General features: G+C 42.5%; 1 protein-coding gene across 8 annotated transcripts in view; it reads left to right on the forward strand.

The window, feature by feature from the left end:
* SLC36A1 (solute carrier family 36 member 1) overlaps window positions 1-22,362 on the forward strand; it is a 265,469-nt gene that overhangs the window by 22,039 nt on the left and 221,068 nt on the right. For 7 of the 8 annotated variants that reach the window (XR_005647333.1, XR_005647334.1, XR_005647335.1 and 4 more), the window contains exons 8-10: window positions 2,499-2,597; window positions 5,119-5,285; window positions 8,393-8,562. Coding sequence is in view for 5 of the 8 variants with exons in the window: in XM_039836647.1 (XP_039692581.1) it covers window positions 2,499-2,597; window positions 5,119-5,285; window positions 8,393-8,562 (436 nt within the window). In the remaining 3 variants the exon portion in view is untranslated. Of the gene's footprint in view, window positions 1-2,498; window positions 2,598-5,118; window positions 5,286-8,392; window positions 8,563-16,893; window positions 21,418-22,362 lie in introns of those variants that run through there. The other variant, XM_039836645.1, reaches the window with a different exon arrangement.

The raw sequence follows: 22,362 nt of genomic DNA on the forward strand, positions 1-22,362 counted from the left end.
TCAGATGAGGCAGCCCCGCTGATATCGCGAGAGTGACTGTAAGCCTGCCTCTGGGCTCAGTCAGGAGCTGTGCTATGATCAAGGCATGCTATCTGCCCTAGGTGCAGCATATGTTTGGCTGTGTGTTAAGTGGCTTCATTTTGACATCGCACATAGCTGAAAGATACTCCCTCTTGGTCGTTTTTATTGCTGTTGCTGCTGTTACTACTGCCCTGTCTGGGCATTTTGCTCTGTTTACCTTGAGGATACCACTGCTGTCCGATGTCCCTGAATCACGAGCATGTATATGATGGCGCTCTTGCTCCTCATGCACATGCTATCATGAAGCCAACCAAGGTCTTCCACCTGAGCAGGTTTCCCATGTCTTTATCAAATGGCATAATGAGTGGCGTAGTCCTGAGCAGAGTGCCTTGCCCAAAGGGGGCTCCCAATGAACATTGCATATCCTTAATTCTGAGATGCATTTTTTCACATTTATAGTGTTTCTAAAACTGGAGTATATTTTGCATTTCTTAAGTATGTTTAACAGCATTTCTCAAAAAGCTGTCATTATTATACTTGATAGTATTATAGAATCTTATAATTGATAGTATTATAGAATCAAGGAAATATATTCAGTGAGCTGATTTTAATTTGTATGTTTCTTTTAAAATTCAACTTTTTCCATTTAGTTGTTTGGGTTATAAGTCAGTAGCCATCATTAAATATGTAGAATCATAAATTCTTTCTACTGGTCTCATTATACTCCCACACCAGACATGTACTCTGAAATTCTCTCTCTGATACCTCGGCCTGATCTGATGTACGAACCTGGGTAGTTGTTGTCTGCTAACCACCAGATTGCTCCTCTTTCCAGGAACTGAAGTTACACTGTGACTCAGGAATAATTATAGGGCACGTTCACTGTCATCTCATTGTAGAGCAAAGATATTTATTAGTCTGTCTTCATTCTAGGTACTGAAATGCTTCTTATAAAGAGGTCTGATTTCTTAGGAGGTCAGAAAAAAAGTATTTTTTAAATTCTTTTTATTTTAGGGAGACCATATATATTTACTTAGAAACCTTTCAATGAGAAGAAGCCTATTATAGAAATTAATACTAGATCTTCTTTTGTTCACTAATACTATTCTGTCATACTGCTAGAATATGCACATATTTATCTAACTACCTTTATAGTTTAAATCAATTTTGAAATATTGTAAAAGGCAATTGTAAAGCCAATTCTTATTTTAATCTAAGCAATGTATACTCATGGTTTAAAAAGCCAAATTCTGAACGGACAACAGCTTCTGCTCCACTCCGTGTTCTATTCCTTCAGTGCCATCCATTACTGGAACTATTGTCCAGGTAGGACAATAGTGGCTGCAATTCCTTGCTTGTACAGCCTTACATTGTACCTGCAGTTGACAATTGCCTTGGTTTTCATTTTCTATTTTTTTGTCTCTTTTACCCTTATCTACCTCTCCCCTTATCCCCATTCCTTCTGGTAACCACTAATCCACTGTTTGTGTCTATGAGACTCTGTTTGTCATGTTTGTTTGTTGCTTTCAGTTTTATATCCCACATAGGAGTGATATCATGTGGTTTTCAACTTTTTCTGTGTAATTTCCCTTAGCATAATTCCCTTAGCACATTGTCCAAAATGGCAGTATTTCATCTTTTCTTATGGCTGGGTAATATTCCATTGTATATATGTACAACATGTTCTTTATTCAATCATTTGTCATAGTTGCCTATATTTTAAATGTTCTTTTACGTATTTTTTCCCAAATGTTCCAATACTCCTGTCATGTGCCTATCAATAATATTTTCCAAGTACTCAAACTCATTCACAAGAATTTAAAAGAGAGAAAGAAAGAAAGAGAAAAGAAGAAAAGTGGAGAGAAGAGAAAGAGCTTATCTGCAAATTTACCACTCTCTTTTCCAGCTTTATCTGTGTGGAGTATTTATGTAGGTGTATTATAGCAAATATGGAAATTTAGATTTTATTGATTTTTTTACTATTATTTCATAAGCAGTTTTTCATGTGCTACTTAGTTATTTCAATTTTTGCTTTTTAAATAGTTTATGATATTCTGTGGTATAGTTGATGTGCATACAGTAAACTAAATGTTCACTTGTTTGGGAACTTTTTGGTTGTTTTAGTTATTAATAAATAGCTTTGCTCAACTCTTTTTATATTTTTATTTTTTTTCTACTAGGATTAAATTTCTGGGGATGGAATTATCTAGAGAAAGAATGTGACTATTTTTATGCAAGCTCCAGCATTTGAGTTTTTTTTAATGATGCATTGGACTAGTCCCTCCCCAAAGCAAATAGGATATTCTCAGCCTGAAGGGAAAAAAAATACAAAAGCTAATTGCCCCAGATCATCTGTTAGGTTTCAGACTTTCTCTCTTCAGAGAATCTTGGATTTAGGAAAAGATATGAGCTGATGTTGGAGTTCAAGTCTTGAATCTTTGTATAGCCTTTGCTTTGTTTTATTTTCTCTCTTTCAGAGGATTCCAAATCCTAGCCACCTCCCATTGGTGGCACCCTGGAAGACCTACCCTCTGTTCTTTGGCACGGCCATTTTTGCATTTGAAGGCATTGGAATGGTAAGAGTTGCACTGTGATTCAGGGGTGTCCTTGGTGTCCTTGAGGAATGCTGAGGAAATACTATTAGAAGTGATCTTCTGAGTCTTATTGGCTAGTTTAGTGAGCAGTATTTCAGAGATTCCACTAAAGTTTCCCAGCTCCGACTTTTGAAAATAAATTGTAAGTAATTAGAGAATGTTTACATTCAAATTGCCTTTTTTGCATGTTCATCTTCTGTGTGTACAGTAAGCAATAGAACATCACCATTAAGAATGCAGGGTCTAGATTTAGACTGACTGGGTGAGTCCTCTTGCAGAAGAGTAACTGTGTGACCTTGTGCAAGGACTTAACATCTCTGAGCCTTTATTTGCTTCCGAAAAATGAACTTAGTGATTAGTAGTTGTTAAGATTAAATGAGATATGTGTAAAGTGCTTTGTACAGTCCCTGACATATGATGAGCCTTACATTTTATTTTTATTACTAATACTGTTGATTTTATTATTAAATCAGTAAATGTACGAGTAATTTCTCTGCCCTAGATCATTGATGTATTTTCTTTGTGTAAATAGGTAGCCTTCACTCCTAGCTCAGCTTCCCCCCATCATTTTTGTGATTTCACCAGATCTGCCACTCAATCGTACCTATTTTTATTTTTATTTTTCATGATAAAGGTCTAGAATTCTCTGAAGAAAATTTTTAGCTCTGCTGGCCAAGGGCTTAGGAAATGGAAAGACACTCTTTTCATGGAATATCTTTTTGTCCCCATTTGATTTCTCTGTCACCTTATACACTCTTAAGAAAAACCTAGCAGCCTGACAATTTTTTTTCAAAATACTGAGGAATTGCTGTGGAGTGTGTTGATAGAATGTGTTAATAAGGCTCTAACATCATGGGGGAGGCTTTCTGAGTGATCATGTGTAGGTCGTTGTCTTGTGGATGTGAACCTTTCTCTGTGCTCTTTCTTGGGGCTTCTCATTTCCCAGGGAGAATGTCTCACTCTGATTCACAAACACCAATGGTTTCCCTGCTGCTAGGGAAGAGGCCTGAGTGGGCCCGTATTGCAGCAGTGAGGAAGAGGTCCCAAGTACTTGAGACTGGAAAGTGCGGAAAGATGCCCAGACACCTTGGGTTCTCAGGGAGCATTATACTAGGTTTATCAGTTTTCCCTAACAGCACGGTGTAGAAGTTGTTCTTTGTTTCATTTCATTAGCCAAGGCTTGGGTATTGAGTCAGTCAGTCTGTAATCATTATCTCTTCAAGATTTCTGCTTTCTATTTTTACAGCAGAGAGAACTATGCTGTTTTGACTCTTAGTTTGGATTTGGGGGATGTTGAGCATGTCTGGGTAAAGTGGCCCTGCTCACTGTTTACTGTGCTCTCTCTGTGTTTGCACCGCTGGCCCAGGCTTGGCGGACATGGAGGAGATGGGTTCCCTGCCCTCTACATGGGAGGAAACTGAAGAAAAGTTTAGAAACCGTTTCTTACTGGGTGTGGATCAATGGTAGCTTGAGACCCTTTAGGTGGTAGGAAGGCGGATTGCCGAAGGCCAGCTGGAAATGCAGAGCTCTGGAACCCTCAGAGCACCAGGCTTTGGATCATGGTGTCTGCCGGGGTGTGTCTGACATAGACCTACTCTGCCTCATGGTCACAGGTGCTTAAGGAAAATGAGTGTAATGACAGATCAAAGATGGTTTGTAGTCATCGCCCTGTGTTGCTTTTCCTGGTCAGCCATGCCAGATGTAGTTGATGGCAGATTGTAAGATTGTCACAGTCACACCTGCTGTTTTCCCCATTCCTAAATGAACCAAACTTCCTAACCTTTCCTTTGCTTCAGCTAAAGTTAAAGAATGTCCTCTGCTGTGAGGGAGGAGGCGGCAAGGGTCAATGGTTTGAAATAGGAGTCTGAAAACTAGGATTTGTCATACATCTCCGTGATCCTGAATCTCCAAGATCCTCTATTAAGTCATGCCACCCCCACCATCTTGTTTTTCTAACTCGGAGGTTTAGCTTGTCACTGCTGGTGCCTGCCCCTTTTGAGATAAGGCAACAGTTTCTGGGGACTAGAGTGGCAGTTTTCCCTGACCTGTGTTTTGTATTCTTTGGACAGCTTATCAGAGCCGTGCTCTCAGGTGAGGTACAGCTGGCCCCTGCCAGCACCAGCACCTATTCCAGGTGGGCATGATGCAAAAGGGCCTGCTGGTTGCCAGGTGGCTGCATTAAAAGGTCAAGGAGCACTCCCAGCCTACAGGGATCTTATAGCAGGAGGCAAAGCACTGAAATGGACCGGAAGTCTTTGGTTCCAGTCCTGCCCACTCTTCCCATTCAGTACTTGCCAATTAGACAGTGGGCTCTAGGTCTCCTTAAGGTTTGTGAGTAGAACTTCTGAGGAAACAGCTTACATTTATTTGTCTAATAAAGGATGGCTCTTGGGGAATTCTGGAAATAAGAAGGTACTTTTTTCTGAGAATATTACTTTTTTTTTTTTGGGTCATTAATGTTGCTTTTTTTTCTCTTTTCTTTTCTCTCTCACTATTCTCATAGGTTCTGCCCCTTGAAAATAAAATGAAAGATCCCCGGAAATTTCCACTCATCCTGTATGTGGGAATGGCCATCATCACCACCCTCTACATCAGTCTGGGGTGTCTGGGGTACCTGCAGTTTGGAGCTGATATCCAAGGCAGCATAACTCTCAACCTGCCCAACTGCTGGTATGTGAGAGAGGATGGAAGCCTGGGAACATTAGGTATTTTTAGCAAATGGGTCAGAATGTGGATTCTTCCTGCTACCTCTCTCTGAAGTCAGCCTGCTTCACTTTAGCCCACTGCAGCCACCATCTCCTCTGCTTGTCCCCAGGCCAGCACCATCCCTCCCTGGCTGCCCACCACACTTTTTGACCTGTCTCCCTGCCCGAGTCTTACCTTTTCTCTAGATCTGTGCCCTCCTTGTTACCTGTGTGAGCCACCTAACAGCCCTCAGTCTGGTGGGTCATGCATATGCCTTTTGAGAACTCCTCAAAGGCTTCCCCTTTCTCTCCTTAATGTGCCTGTCAGGCAGGCCTTTCAGGCTCTGGCCGCCCCCCGCCCGCCCCCCCGACCTAATTCCTGCTTATTGAGGAGGACTCGGTCTAGGAGTTGCTCTTTTTAAGAAACTTTCTCTGATATCTCGCCGACTGCAGCTTCAAGTCTAGGTCAGATGCCCCTTCTCTCTGCTCCCCCAGGATCCCATTAGGATCCAATTTTAATTCTTATCCCATTATGTTGTAATTGTCCATTTACCTGTACTGTGAGCTCTGAGGACAGCAGCCGTCCAATTTTCTATTTTCTCCCAGCACTTGGCTTATGATCATTACCAGGTGAATGGTTTTTGAACAAAAAGAAGGAATAAATGCTGAGACTGAGGCATTTTGTAAATGAGGAGATGTTATCAGGAAGCAACTGGGTATAGAGGACAGTGGTGATCTGCCTTGTCCTAGCTCTGTGGACTTGGACAAATCACAGCTTCTCGCTGCCTCAGTTCCCTCTTATAAGAACCAGGAATAGTCATTTCTTCCTGCCAGGATTGTCATGAAGATCAAATGATATGTGTGACAGAGATCTCTGTAATAGTATACTGGTGCTATTGAAAAATAGGATGCTGCCCTGAACTTTGTTCTTTGGGTAAGGAATTCCTATGGAGGTACATGCTGAATGGATTGGTTGATCAGCTCCTTGTATACCATTTCTCTCTGGAAATCTAAGCCCAGAAGGGCCAAGTATCTAATCCATTTACCTTAAACCATTCTGTATAGATGGGGAGAGAGGAGGGCACACGTGCTTGGTTCCCAGCTTCTGCTGTGCCTCTCCCATGTGATCATCGACTTTGTGTGCAGGTAGAGGCCTCTAACCTTGGACCAAGTGTTGTTGGGAGCCCTTCTGTATCTCATTTTCTTCAACTTTCAGGTGCTATATTGTAGGGAAACACTGAGGCATATTGAAATGCTTCCTTAAAAGGTAGATGTCACAGGATGTGTCCTAAGCAACAATTATGTTTTGAAGATTAAAATTTCATGCGAAGAACAGCTGTGGCTAGACACTGAGACACTTGCTGAGTGCCCTGGGGATCAGAATCACCTTTCAGGACAGTCTGGTTGATCTGCCTGTATGTGTTTTTCAGAGCTCTCATTGGGTGAGGCATTGTGCAAGGACAAACTGAGAAAATTTAGAAAAATGTTTATTCAGTAATGTTGTCAGTGTTTAGCCCAGGACACTCTACTCAGCAGGGATCTGGGGACTAAGTTTGTTATATGGCCATTCAAGTGGTAGCCCTGAAATAGGCCATTGTTTTCAGAAAGTCTCTTTCTCTTTCTCTCTGATGCTTGCTTTTAAATTTCTAAATATTCGTGCCCTATCAAGAGCCAGGTGGGTAGCTTAGCATAACAAGAAAAACAGATCAGGAGCAGCAGAAGCAGCACACATAATCTGAAGCCATAGATGAGCATCTGTCTTCTTTCCTCTGATATTCCAAACCCAGCTGCTCTAATCTTTCTCCATTTGGGTGTGATTCATTTGGCCAACTCTGTAGGTAACTGTCTTGATTTGAGACTTCCCATCATTCCAGAAGGCTTCGCTGCTGTACTGAGTTTAATTATAGAGCCACCAGCTGATTTTTCCGAAGAGTTTTTATCACCTATTCTTGGAGCAAGTAAGACCTTTTGCCAAACTCAGTCTCTCCCAGGATGTTCTCCTGCTTATAGCATAAGAACAACTTGTAGGTATTAAGTTCAACCACATAGAAATTCAGTGCACATTATACACAATATAATCACCACTTTTAAATAAATTTCCAACAAGGGAGGGAGGCCAGTGTTTTTTGCTGCTTAACACTTGAGGGTCTTGTTTGGCGTGGAGCTTTGCTTAGGTGCAAGGTGGCCTTCCCTTTAATGACCATGTCTGATGCATATGTACTTCAAAGACTCTTTTCCTACTCTGCACAGTCCTAGGCCTGGGATAAGATAGAGATATCCAGTGTTGAGTTAATAGTCTCTCTGAGAAGCTGCACCTGAAGTGGTGGTAGGAGGATGGCTGTAGGATTCTGGATTCTGCTTCTGCCTGTTGGTCCTGCGTGGTCATCATCTGATTCCAGGGAGCTCTGAGTTGTCTGGGAAGGATATAAGAGGGTCTTGTTACATTTCAATTGTATATTTAATTGTTTTTATTTTTGAAAGGATATATATGCCCTTGGTACATATTCCAAATGTTCAAAGGATATACAGAAAATTTTAAGTTTCCACTCACCTCCCCTGGTCCCCAGTTCTACATTTTCCATTTCAGAGGCAACCATATTAACTTGTTTCTTCTGTTTCTTTCTGGAGATGTTTAGTGTATTTAAGAATGTCACATATATATGTGCGAGGGGGAAGTTTTTTCTTTTTTAGACAAATTGTAGCACACTGTAGACACTATACTGCTTCATGCTTTTTTTCAGTTAATAGTTTATCATAAAGCTAATTCCATGTCATCACTCAGAGTTCTGCCCCATTCTTTTTAACTGCTGTATGGGGATTTATTTAACCAGTTCCCCACTGATTAATATTTAAACTCTTTTCAGTCTTTTGTACTTAAATAATGCTGCAATGACATATTTTGAATATAAGTTTTTGTGTACATGTACTAGTATATCTGCAAGATAAATTGCTAGACATGAAGTTGCTGGGTCCAAAGGACATTTGTAACTTGGATAGATAAGGCCAAACTGCAAGGGGTCCGTTTTGCACTCTCCCTGCTAGTATATGAGCGTGCAGAGCAGACTTTTGAACATATCTGGGCTACTTCTGCAGGCTGTACCAGTCGGTGAAGCTGCTGTACTCCATCGGCATCTTCTTCACCTACGCCCTCCAGTTCTACGTTCCAGCTGAGATCATCATCCCCTTCTTTGTGTCGCGTGTGCCCGAGCATTGGGAGCTGGTGGTGGACCTGTTCGTGCGCACCCTGCTGGTCTGCCTGACGTGTGAGTAGAACACAAGAGAATTATTGCCTTTGTTTGTTTTTTCCCAAAGGGCTCCCAGTCCTCCTCAGGGCTTTCATGAGGGAGAGTTTGAGTTGTAGTGAAATTGCCAGTGCTGAGTAAACAGGAAACTTGACATGCTGTCTGTTTCAGAGTTGAGGCATGTCCAGGTGATGAAGTGAGTTGATGACATATGTACTCTAAAGGACACGGGAATGGGGACCGTCATTTATTTTTTGGTATGGTATGAAATGCTATAGAGGTGGTCGAAAGTCATAGTAAAGACATATAATTATTATTCCATATAAAATATGGTAAAAGCCTAAAAGAGAGCCATTTACCCTTGTTCTCACTGAGTATAGGTTACTTTAATAGCGGTACATGTTTATTGGTTTTTTAAAATAATCATTTTTGCCATTTGACAGTCTATTCTTTAGATTTCATTTTGAGGCTGCATGTTACTCTTCTAGACATTTTTGGATGTCAGTCTACATAAACACGTTTCTTAGAAAGTTTTCTGTTGATTAACCAGGTGTTTGATTTATTACTTTGTGTTTAATTTTTCTTCCCTGAACCACACACCCAGGGGTATGAATTGAGAGACAAGATGTCTCTCAAATACAACAACAACTGTATTTGTTGTTGGTTGAAACTGGCATAAATTTAAAACATAAACATAAATTCCTATTTTCCTCAGATTATGTGGATTGATAAAATAGAGAACCCCAAATGAATTGATCTATACTGTCTGAATTACTGTGAGATTTGTAATTGCTTTCCAAATTGAAATGCTTGAATCATATACTCCTTTTTTTGGCAATGTTTGGATTTTTATTTTATTTTTAAAAATTTTATTCTTTTGGGGTAAGATATCTTGCTTATTAGATTGAGACTTCCCTAGAAATTTTTTTATTTTTCATCTGTCTTTGGAATAAATATAGTCTCTATAATTTTTTAATTGAACCAGAATTGAGTGTTTAGGGATGAAATATATGAATGTTGTCTGGTTTTCACTCAGAATGGGAAATCAAATGATTTTATTGGTTGGCCATTAACAAGAGAAGGGCAGGCAAGAGACTATCCACCCTTTTTAGCCACCCAAGCAAAATGTAGGGAGCAGGCTAGTGTCTATCCCAGAATGGAGTCCTCAGGGAACAGACTAGTGCTTCTCCCAGAATGGACCTCCTCAGGCCACCTGCAGTTCTTTCTTATGTCACTTCAAAGATAGTGAGTGGGTGGAACCTTAACATCCTAGATTTCTGTGTGGAAAGAACTCATTGGAGCTATGGAACTAAAGGCCTTTCCATGACTTTCTGATTTAATTTTGGACAGCACTTCTTCTGAGGATTTATTGCTGGGTGGTTCTGGGTAGGAGTTGGGCAGAGAGTGGACACCTTGATTTTTCCAGCCCCAGATAGCTGTTGGCAACCAAGAATCTGACTTCGTGGTCGTAGCCTTTATTTGGGAGACCTTCAGTCCTCTTCTATTTCAGACTGTAGAACTAGCCCACTAGCAGCTAATTCAGGGCCCAAGTCTGTCTATAGGTCACTGCAGCCCCAGAGCTGCTGCAAAAGAAGGAAGGTGACACATCTTGCTTTTCCAGTAAATTTCCTTAATATATGCTGATAAGATGCTTGGACTCTAGATTTTGCTCCTGTCTTCTGCCAGCAACTCTTGATGCTTTGATTCAGATGTATATGTTTCTTCCGTGGATGGATTAGCTCTGAGTTTTGAGGAGATGGATTCCACATGCAGGTGTTCATAATATCAACTCTCAGGGCTCTAATTCTTGGATCCAAAGGTGTTGGGAGAAAGGATGGGGCTGGTTCACATAACTGGCTTTGTTTCAGAGTAGTTCCTCCAGAAAAACTAGATCTGTCTAGGTAAAATGTGCTGTCACTGCCTAGATAGCAGCTTCTCTCTTTCTGAAAAGCTGGGGCATAGATGCTGGGCCTGATTCCCCTCACAGCCCCATATCTTTCTGAAGCCTGGCTTTAGCTTCCAGTAACATGTCTTGCTTCCTGCCAGATCTTTTTCCTCTGCACCCCGCAGGAGCCACCAGTCTCTGATTCATAGACCCCATGCTGTCCTTAGTTGTCTTTGGTTTTTGCATCACTTTTTCTGACTCTGTCTGGATCTCACCTCCCTTTTACAGCATGATGCTCAAAGGATTCGAGCTGCTTTTGATCTTCAAGCACTTTCAGTTGTTTTTCCTTTCTCCTGTGATCTCCTGTGACTTAGCATTGCGTTGTTATCCTCTTAAAGGATGCAGCCCCTTCATCTCTGAGCACTCTGACTTCTCCAACCTTTCCCTGGAGACTGAAGTAATTGTGGGATTCGGGAGAGGCATTTCACTGTAACATCAACTTAAATGTATTTATGCGAGTTCATTTTTTGTTTCTTTGTACTTTCTTTGTGCATAAGGTTAATGGGTATATGATTTTAGAGCTTTGATATAATTGTTTTCAATTATACCCATAAATTTTAATGGCAGCTTGTTTTATTGCTGTTTCTGGTGTTTTCTTGTCTTTTTTCCAACTTTTCTCCTCTTCCTCACCCTCCGTCCCCAAGAGGAGCAGGGCAATTTGGTTTAGCCTCATTTTTTTTTTCACTTGGAATTCAACTTTCTCGCTACTCTCCCCCATCCTGCAAAGATTGTTGTATCTACTTTCTGATGTTTAATTTCAGACTATTGGGGAGGAGGGGCAGGGTAAATATACGTCAGAGAATGGTGCTCATTTCGTTATGATTTCATATGGGTCAGTATTTACTTCCAGTCCATATGTTTAGAAATTCCAACTCTGCAGGTCACCTGATGCCCAGAGCTTGTGTAGAAGGAGAAGGTGTGGGAGGCTGGCTCTATCTGGGGAATCCAGAGGTGCAGGAAGAATAGTTCCTTTGGATTCCCTGAGGCACTAACCTGTCCTTCAGTGGTTGGCACTAATTTCTGTGGCATTTGCCGTATGAAACATTTCACTTCAGTTACGTATGAGGAGTTCAGAAACCTATTGTTAAAGATGTAATAACACAGAGATGTAATATCAACTAAGAGACATGTTTAGACTGGAATGCATAGCTGTAAAACATTCCAGTAGCTCGACCTTTAGAACATGAAGCTTCCGAGTCTAAACAGAGTGGATTCCCAGCACCTTCTGGTCTTTCACACTTGCAGCTATAATAAAGAAGGGCAGTAGCATAAATTAGCTGTGCCCGTGCCCTGCTCCCAGCAGCCACCCCGAATCTTCCTGAGCCCTTAGTTTCCTCAACTGTAAGATATGAAGGGTATCTGATCACTAAGGTTTCTCTCAAGTCTAAAATTCCGTGATTCTATACAACTACTTTGAGCCTGATTTTAAATGTTGACTAAAATATTGCTCGAAAAAAGAGAGTTAATGTAAACACATTTGAAGAGTATCTAGATCTGGGTTATTGAAGAAGAAATTCTCAATATCCCACTGACTTAACAAAATAATTATTTTTGGTATTTTATCTTCTATATTAATCCTCATGGGTGCATTTTAAAAATAGTTGCAATCATAGTATACACATAACTTTGCCTTTTGCATTTTATTTAATATTATATCATGAATATATATATATATATTCTTCATAAATATTTTCATGGCTGCATGATATTCCATTATATTGGTGCATCATATTTACTAAACTACTCCTTTAGTGTTGGACATGTCATCTGTTTCCTTTGTTTTTGTACTTTTAAAAATTTATACCCCGACTGAATGAAAATATATATTCTGTAAGACTGTAATTAACTTTAAAGGTAGGTTTCTAGACAATTAAGAGTAACACAGGTGGGCTTCACCAGCATCCATCATAATGAAACAGCAGAATGAGCTTCTGGACATTGGAGCTGTTAGTGTCCAATTGGTATATGATTTTAGACCATATTTCTATAAGTGTGTGTATTTGTTCTCTTAAGTGCTTTCTCTTTTCTTGTGCTCTTTCTGTTGCTGGTCTAAAACCACAGACTTCAGAATCCCAGTCAGTTCTTTCTTTGAACATGCTGTTTGCCTCATGTTGCTTCAGCTGTTGAAAGATCGTATTTTTAGTTTCTTAACCCAAAGGGAAGATGTTTAGTAATACCATTGGAGCCCTCTTGACTAATCATGTAGTCCAACTGAGTTGTCCGCAGTCCCCTCTTTTTGTACATGCCGCAGCTAAGCTGCTACAGAGGGCTCTGGAACTGCCAGCTGGATGTTTGCTGTCTTGCTCTTTGTATGGGGTGTTCTTTTGCGGGAGAGTGTGGAAAGAGTGGGAAGAGGATGTTCCTAGTTGGCTGCTTCCTGAGATCATCTCTATCTTATTGAGTTTCTCTTTCTAGAGGGCTTTTACTCTTAGAATAAAGACAGTGAGTGCTAGAAGAAGTTTTAGTTGCTCCCATATCTTTCCTAAGTACCTGATTCCTGCCTCTGGAATTAGTTAAAACTAGTTTGCCACATTTTGCATGGTGGCAAAACAGATGTCCCCACTGTTGAGTCCTTGGGGCTCTTTATGCTAATTTGGTTTGGGTCTCCTCAGTCTCTTCCCTCACCATATTAGTGGGAGGCTCACTCTTCTTGCCTTCTTCCCCCATTACCTTTCTCCAATATCAGGCTTTATTTAGGCTTCAGTTGTGGAATCTGGTCCATCTAGGATAGGAAGAGGGCCTGTGGTCCTAGCTTTAAGGGAAAAGTTTTGTTGTGTTTAAAAATCTCTATTAAGGATATTTTTTATTAAGCATACTTATATATCCTTTGTTGAAAAATAAGAACAAGTGTTTAGACTGCTTTTAAATATCATGATAAAGTGGAACATCTCTGTCCAATCTGAGAAAAGATTCTGATCGCATAAGCTTCTGTTTCTGTTTCCACTTAATTCTTATAGATTGGATGGAGCACACTTAACTCATATCATTAATGCCTATCTGTCCTCCAGGCTAATAATGACAGACTCTTGGTGCTGGAGGGGCGAGGCAGGTCATTTGACTTGTCTCCTTCTAGGTCTGTCTCACTGTCCCTGATAAAGACCTCTCTTCTCTTGACATGGCTGGATCATTTGTGCAGACCAAGGGTTGGCACCAGAGGAATAAGTCAGACTCCCTTTAATGGTACAAAACCAGGTGGGCTAGAAGCTACGTTTTTGACACAACCATGTGTTCCAGGAGAAGGGTCCCATTGCTCCGCTTGCCACTCTTGAGCAGCACACAGTGCTTCCCAGCTGACAATGAGTTGAAGTACATATCCCAGAACACATTCCTAAGTGACTAAAATCTGCATTGTATAGTTCCTTAAGATTTTGGATTTGGGTGAGACTTCAGCGATCATCCAGTATAAGAACAATCACCTATTTCATGAGTAAATGAACTGAGGCTCAGAATGGTGAGCTGATTTGCTCTGGGTCACAAGCCTGCTATTGAGCAAGGACTGGTAATTATATTAGCTAAAATTTTGGAAGAATTTATTGTGTGCTTAGTACTCTAAATTCTTTACATGAATGATCTCATTTGACCATCCCTATTTAGCAGAGGGGAAATGAGTCTTAAAGAAATTAAGTAACTGGCTGGTTAGTGGCGAACTTGGGATTAGAGCCTAGGCTCTGAGTTCAGAACCTGTACTCTCAACCACATTCGTGTACCAGCCTCTCCCTGAGCTTAGTTCTGACTGCTGCTGCCTCAGAGCTGTTTCTACCCTACTACTCACCCAAATTGGAACTTCTGGAGCTATCACTATGAGGTTGACACTGGGCAGATGGAAACCCAGACCCCCAGAGAGGGCAAATGTCTTCTTCTGGGTCATGTAGCAGATCAAGTCTTGTTGAACATTAGGTTATCCATGACGAGAATGCCATTTTGTCCTTGACTTACAGATACTTTACCTTCAACTTCCTGCAAATTCGACCCTGGAGGTTTGAGAAATATCACCAACTCCGTTGATTTGGAAATAGCTAAGGCTGAAACAGACCATTTTTAACTTGCAGAGCAAGTTAAAAGCCTAGGTTTTGTAGACTTTCTGAGGGCTTCAGAACAGTGAAGGTGTTAATGGCCAATTGCCACTGTGGTTGATTACTAGAAGAAGAAAGGACAGGATTGCCTCACAGCTATGAAATTGTGGCAGGGGCAGATTTGAGACTCAGTTTTCAGATCTGGCTTTTTGTTATGAGGCTTTGAAACCCTTGTCTGATTTCCTTTGCAAAACAGAGAGAGGTCAGGCTCACGGTATACCAGAGTCTCTGCCAAACCATTGTGGTGCCTCCATGGGAAAGCTAACCTGACATCTGACTTCCCCAGTTCTTCGCTGACAGGATCTTTCTTCTAATCAGCTAGATCTTCTGTTCTCTCTTCTTCTGTGGGTATTAGTCTGTATTTTTTTACTCATCAGGTCTATGATGTGACTGTATCAGGGACCTGTGGTCCTGGATTCTAGTCCCAGCTCTGTCACTTTCCATTACAGGCCTCTTTTCACAAGGACAGTAATAATATTGTAGAGTTATAGATCCATGGAGCTGAGGCAAATTCAGTCCAATGAGTAGTTGCTTTGCATTGCTGTCTACTAAACATGATGTTCTGCCAAGATGAAAGTTTTCTGCATCTGTCCTTCCAGGACAGTAACCACTAGGCACAGATGGCTGTTGAGTCCTTGAAATGTGGCCAGTGTGAATGAAGAACTGAATTCATTTAAATTTAGAATAGCTAGTGAGTACAGTGTGGGTATGGGCAGCACAGCTTCAGAGTGAGATGGGAGATGTGACTCTGCTCCTCCCCTGGTAAACCTCGGTTCCCACGGGCCTCTCCTTTTACCGCAGGGAGTGGTACTCCAGTTTAAAAGTAAGTGTTTCTCATAAAACCTGTCCTGTAAATGCAACCCAGTCTTTTCGTCTGGTGCTCAGCCAAAGTGGCAGCAATTGCTTGATTCAGATAGTCCATCTGAAGGGTAAAATCGGCTATATTGGACTGAGTTCTGGCAGTCTCACCTGTGTGATGCTGTCTTAAGAGTGATTTGACTAGGTTTTTGCTTTAAGAAGTTAGAACTGAAACCCCCATGGCTAATGCAACTCTGTCACAGAGCTCAGGGAGGTAATAGATGTGTCTGGATCATGGTCTCAACGCTGAGAACATCCAGTTGGAGGCTGGCAGTGAGGAAGACAATCCATCAAAATATATTTGATTACTAATGAGCTTTTTTACACTATTCATAAGTAGCAAAATATATACGAGCGATGATAATATTACTTGTATTATGTGCCTATTGTATACCAGGCCTTTTGTTAAGTGCCTTTGATCATCATGACATCTGTGACATAGCAGTTATTAGTATCCCTCTTTTCCCAACAAGAAAACTGGGGAATAGAAAGAAGCCATAACTTTCCCCAGTGTCATTTGGGCAGAGCTAGGAGTCAAATACAAGAGCCTAATTCCGGAGCCTGTAATCTACAATAAACTTGTGAAACATTGACCTTTGCCCCCAGTGGAAAGCTGAGTTAGATGGGAATAGTGGGATTAGTGGGCACCAGATCAGTGTGGTCAGAGAAGCCTCCTCTCCGTGATTTAAATAGTGCTGTCTGACCAGGTTGATGGTGGTGCAGTCATTGGTATAATATGGAAGTCGGTGGTATTTTCCAATGCAGCGCCCGTTCATCTTTGTCATTTCCACCTTCCACACATGAACCCATGGCTAAGTTTCAGGTGTGGGAACCACTCACTGGCTTGTCCTGGTACAGGGACGTGGTCGTTGTGTGGGGCCTTGTTCCTGGGGTCAGCTGCACACAAAACTACTTCCACTTTCCCTGTACGAAAATGCTCTGTAAAAAGGAGTTTATCATGGTTTCATTCCAGAAGGAGGAAGATTTTTTCCCCCTTATTTTGTTTCTTGTCAGTCAAGTGGCGTTATCGATGTTGGAGGTAGCCTCAGTGGTAAGAAGGTACATAGTTGCTCACAAAAGTTTCACCTCCTTTGCTGCTCCACTTCCTTTTCTGCTCCACGCTTTCTCTCTCCTTTGGTAGAAACCAGATTGCCCTGGAATGTAATTTGGTTCCTTTTCCTTGGGAAGATGGGAGTCATATATTGTAGTAGGAAAAGCTGAAAGCTAGGTGACCGGAGTCAGGAGATCTGGGTTTCAGTCCCAGTTCTGCCAACCTTGCAGTGAGACCCAAGTTACTTCACCTCTCTGAGCAACTATTTTTGCATCTGTGGAATGAAAGACTAGGCTGGATAATGTTGATAAGTTTCTTTAAAGCTCTCCCTTCTATGAGAAGGATACGCAAGAAATTTGTAGAATAGCGAGGAGGTCCCTTCCAGCTCTGGGCAGTCTTGAACATCCATGTCCTCTCTCCCGCAGGCATCTTGGCCATCCTCATCCCCCGCCTGGACCTGGTCATCTCCCTAGTGGGCTCCGTGAGCAGCAGTGCCCTGGCCCTCATCATCCCGCCCCTCCTGGAGATCACCACCTACTACTCAGAGGGGATGAGCCCCCTCGCCATCACCAAGGACGCCCTGATCAGCATCCTGGGCTTCGTGGGCTTTGTGGTGGGGACGTATGAGGCTCTCTATGAGCTGATCCAGCCAAGCAATGCTCCCATTTTCATCAACTCTACCAGTGCCTTTGCCTAGCCGTCTGGGTGCATTCCCTGCACCTGCCCACCCCACCCCTGTGTGTTCCCTGGCACCTGGCCCCACAGCCTCCAGGAGGGTCCAGGCTCTGGTGAAAAGCAAGGTTGCTATCCAGGAACCCCTCTACCTGGGCCAGGTAGGACTGAGGGCAGCTGGGAGAATGGGTAGCAGATATGCAGGAGGTACCTTTAGTGGCAATGCCATCACTGTTTATTTGTACTTATTTTAACCCAGAACTTTTCAACTCCTTTCTCTCATCATGCCTCCTCCATTACCTGCCTCCCTCCCTCTGACTCACCTGCCCCAAATTATTCCTGTTGCACAGCTCACTTTATTTAAAAATTTTAGTGTCTCCCACCTCATGTTTTTCCTTTCCTGGTTCAGGCATAGATTAAATAAGTGGGAACTCCCCTCTTTATAAAGCCAGGCCTATCTCTCGTATCTCTCCCAAATATTTTACCTCAATTTTTTCCTACCTATTTAAGTCTTCAGCAGGTATCTGAGTCTACCTAGTAGTTTAAAACCGTTCCCCAAAGCTGACGTTTTTAATCTTTACTCTCTTCGGCTTGCTGTGACCCTCAGCAACACCTTCACTCTGAATTCCTCATGTGGATCACATTACTGTATTCTTAGTTGCTTTAGCTCCTAAAAGGTATCAAGTGCTGCCTCAACTGAAAATATTTATATTTTATTTAAAATTAGCTTTTGGGTTTAGACTCTGTCTCTAGATCTGGGGTGATTGCGAATTGTTCCTTCCTCAGTAAACTTGTATTCGGCTTCTCCTGCTGAAAGAAACTTGCTCTAGGATATGTCTGCTTAGGTCCTCAGCCTTTCTGGCTGACTACTCCAAAGGTTTTAATCAGGTATATCTAAAGGTGTACCTCTGTGCGGAGGCATACACTTTGCCTCCTTTCAACCAGCCTGATTTTATATTGAGGAGATATAAAGGACTCAGGAAATATTTGCCAGTGCGCTAGGCCAAGGGAAAAGATGGCTGAGTGAGATGTGTTTCTGCCCACAGGAGGCTTATAAAATAGTTGCTTTGTGCATTCAGGCCTGTTTTTCAGCCCCAGCCCCTGACATGCAAACAGCATGGCAGCATTCAGTTTCTGTCATTCCAGGAAGACACCCCACTGTTGCCATGTATGAGATGGTGAGGTCAATGTGCACGGTGCGAAATTAAGTTCAGAGTTTATGGCAGCTGGTCTAACACTAAGCGTGGTGCTTGGTTGTTTACAATCAACGGGGGCCAGGGCAGAAACAGTGCCCTGTCTTGGTCGCCTCCATGACCTGGACTCTAAAGAAACCACTTGGTTGGGATTTCGGTCCCCTGTGTTTTCAACACTAATTGTGACCCCTGTCTTTCCCTGCCACAACCCCCATGCCCACCTGAGTATCAGAAATAGCCTCAGGGTTGGCTCCTCCCAAGGTCAACCTTCAGATTTGGGAATAAACTGCAGAGGAGGCAGAGGAAGGTACATCGCCTTGCTTTTGGCCGCTCCTTCTTCCCTCTTGACGTGAGAAGTGTTTCAAAAGGATACTCGTTAACTCTCCATCTCTTGAGCTCTGTTTGTGTGTGTGTGTGTGTGTGTGTGTGTGTGTGTGCGCGCGCGCGCGCGCGTGCTCGCGCGCTTACATGTGTAGTAGGGTCCAGCTGCTCTCTACTCTTGTCACCAGGCTCTTGCTTACATGGGGCTACGATTTGCCCTGAGAGAAGGGAGAACAACACAACTTTATCAGGGCTTTTGCTTTTGTGTTTCACCAAAGCTCGTAAGGGCTGTGACCCACCTCCACAGCCCCAGCATTTTTTCTTTCTTTTCTGTTCTAGAGCCAGACTCTCTCATTGCAGTGACTCCTAAGCTACCTAACAATGTATTAACTTAAGAAGATGTTATCTTGGTAACTTGGTCTCCCTTAGGAGAATGATACATCACCCACCCTTTCTGCTCTTTGTTGGTCACTAATAGGTTCTTAATATGACCAAGATTCTACTTAGAGGTGGCAGTAGCCTTGCTCTCTGAAGCCTCAGGCTTAGAAGTTACCAAAGTGGCGTTCAGGAATTGTCATCTCCTGTTTGCAAGCCTGGGCTCCAGCAGTCTTTCCACAGTGGTCCTGAGAATTGCATTCAGTGAGAAGGTGTGTGCCAGTAGCAGGGAGTCAGACATGTGTCCTGCCTGCAGCTTCTGTGGTGGTGGCTTCTGTGCTTGCAGGATGCTGCCAGAAGCAGTCCTGTCCAAGTGGGCGGTGACACTGGGATGTGATGCTGAGACCTGAGGACTGAACAGCACAATACTTAGGTCTGCTGGCTCTAGGTCTTAGTGAAATGCAGGCTATTGCTTCATGGTTCCTGGGTAGAGAAGGTGGTGTGTAGGAGAAACGGCTGTAGTTTGGGGGCTTCTGGAACCTCATTTGGCGAGGCCTTCACCTTGTTTGATCTCTTTCCTGTGCTCCTGCACTTTGAAAGCCTGATTGCATGGCTGCTTCAGAAGACCCAGGCAAGGTGGACCCAGTCAGTGGGCCTTCCTGGTTGTGCAGTTTTGCAGTTGTGCCTGCATTAGGTGTCAAATAAAGGGTCAGCCAGAGGACGGTAGCAAGAGGAAGCCCTTCCTCCTCTTCTGGAAGCAGCCCTCTGGCCCAGCTCAGGGCAGCTTCCTCTTCTGCTGCCTGCGGGCCTTCTGCAGTCAGGGAGCCCTCCCGGGTCTCTTCTCATTGCTCGTTAGGAACCAGCTGCCCAGTCTCTCCCTGTGCACGGCTCGGTAAAAAAGCCCCAGCACAAGTAGTAGTCTGATCAGGAGCAGTGGAGCAAAGGCCTTCTGGAGTGTGAGGCTGCATCTGCTAAACCAAAGGCAAACCATGGGTTTTCTGGCTCAATACTGTTAGGCTCTGTGTCTTTTTCCCAGTCTCCCCCAATGCAGCCCCAGATTTTCATTAGCTCAGAAGTAGCTACTCAGAACCACCTTGTTCTCTCCTGCAAATGCTGCTGTTGGAAGCAAGGTTCCTACTTCCTGCTGGCAATGTATCTCTTCTTAAATGCAGGTGCTTGCTGGGAAGAGCTAACCCGGCATCTATTCAATTTGCCTAGAAGTTGTCACCATTCACAAGTGGCATTACTTATATTGTGCTGCTGTCCAGCTGCTAGGAGCCCTTCATCTGCACAAACTCTGGCCAGATATATGTGAATGTGCGACAGGTCTTAGCTTAGAACCTACAGCTTATGCTCTCCCCGCCTCTCCAGCCAAATTTATTGGCTGATGCTCACTACTCACTCTCTGCCCTCATGAAAGGTAAAATTTGTAATTTTAGCAGTTGTCTTAAAGTGATAATCTCAAACAGGTATGTTAGGAAAATCTCCCCCACCTCTCTGTTCTCCTGTCTTTTTTTCCCCTCTAGTTCTCCCTTCTGAAATGGTAGAATATCATCTCTGTTTACACTACGTGTTAGTCTCATGTTTTTTGGAAGTGCAAAATCTTAATTTATGTCTGTTTACAGCTCTTTCTATTCACTACTCATAGCAAGGGGGTCTGTATCAGTGGGTTTTATTTCGTAGCTGATTAGATGTTAAGACGGGGCCCCAGCATCGGCCTCGGGCAGAACATGAGGCAGCTTCCTTACAGTGGAGACACAAAGTACAAGTGGCATGACTTGGTATTTAGGGGATTGGCTCCAAATCTGCCTTATAATTAGATTTTCCAAAGTACATTATAAATCTCCAAGACCATTAGGGGAAAAGGGGACGGTGTGGTTTGTCTTTGAAATCATGGTCCATACTTTTAGGCAATTAGTCCTGCCAGCTGTAAGGCAATTTGCTCTGACAGCATCAGTCTGTTGCATTTCTTCCCTGTCCTTTGTACCACTGGGCCATTCTTTGGCCAGGGGGCATAAATGGTGCTGATAAGAGGTTATCAGAGTTGAGCGGGGGTTGGTATGAGGGTGGAGGGTAGCTGTCATAAGCCGTGGGGAAGCTGTTTTTTTTTTTTTTTTTTTTAGTGAATAATAAAATTATGTGACTCTTGTAAAATGTGTCAGTAGATGTGTGAGTAAGAGGAATATGAAAAACTACCGTCTAGTAGGTCCTGATAACCAGACAGTACTGCATATGTTGTGTGCCTACTCAAATGTATATTCCCACATGGTATGTGTGGAGATGTGGATCATGCAGGAGCTTGTAGAAGGTCTTATTTTGGGTTCTGCACACAAATTATGTGTTAAACTTTTCCTTTTCAATAAATGAATTTTATTTTTTATTTTTGAAGGTTGTGGTCTGTGTCTGTGTTTTCACTTTTTTTTTTTTAAATGTCATTCAGATCTGTTTATCTTAGGTCAAAATGTTTCTAGTTTGTGTCACGAAGCTCATCTGGAGACATAGTGTGAACTGTAGAGCCATCTTTGAGATTGAGAGTTCCCAAGAAGCGGGCCAGGTAGTGATTTTTCTCTTGCCTTTCCTGTCTGTTCCTGCTTCTTTTGAAAACTTGAGTAGGAATTCTCAACCCTCTCTGTGCATATCAGATGACCACACATGACAGGGGTGATGGTTACTTTTGTATGTCAATGTGGTTAGTCAGTAGTATTGAATAACAATATTCAATTGAATACTAACCTAGATGTTGCTGTGAAGGTATTTTGTAGATGTGGTTGAAGTCTGCAATCAGTTGCCTTTAAATAAAAAAAAATTATCCTCAAAATGTGAGTGGGCCTTATCCAAACAGTTGAAGGGCCTTTGAGCAAAACTGAGGTTTCCCTGAGGAGGAAGAAATTCTGCCTCAAGGCTACTGCATCAGCTCCTGCCCAAGAGTTTCTAACCTGCCAGCCAGCCTGCTATATGAACTTTGGACTTGCCAGCTCCCACAGTCACATAAACTAATTCCTCGAAATCCTTCTCTCTGTGTCTGTCTTTCTATGTTGTATGTATGTATACTTGGATGGATGGGTAGGTGGATAATTTCATCTTATTGATTCTGTTTCTGAAGAACCCTGACTGATGTGAGAAGTAACACCCAACTTTCTTGAAGTGGGGAGATTATTTCAGGACAATGGAAAAGACAACTCCCCTTCTATTCTTGTCACATTTAAGAGGACAAACAAGACCATCTGACTGACCCTTAGATGATTGGAAGATAAATTTTTGTTAACTACTGAAAACTTGTTTAAAAGCGGAGATCTTAAGAACACTATTAAAGTATAAGAGTTTACCAAGAGA

Source organism: Pteropus medius, unplaced genomic scaffold (assembly GCF_902729225.1).
Source record: "Pteropus medius unplaced genomic scaffold, Ma_sr-lr_union100, whole genome shotgun sequence".
Classification (NCBI taxonomy): domain Eukaryota; kingdom Metazoa; phylum Chordata; class Mammalia; order Chiroptera; family Pteropodidae; genus Pteropus; species Pteropus medius.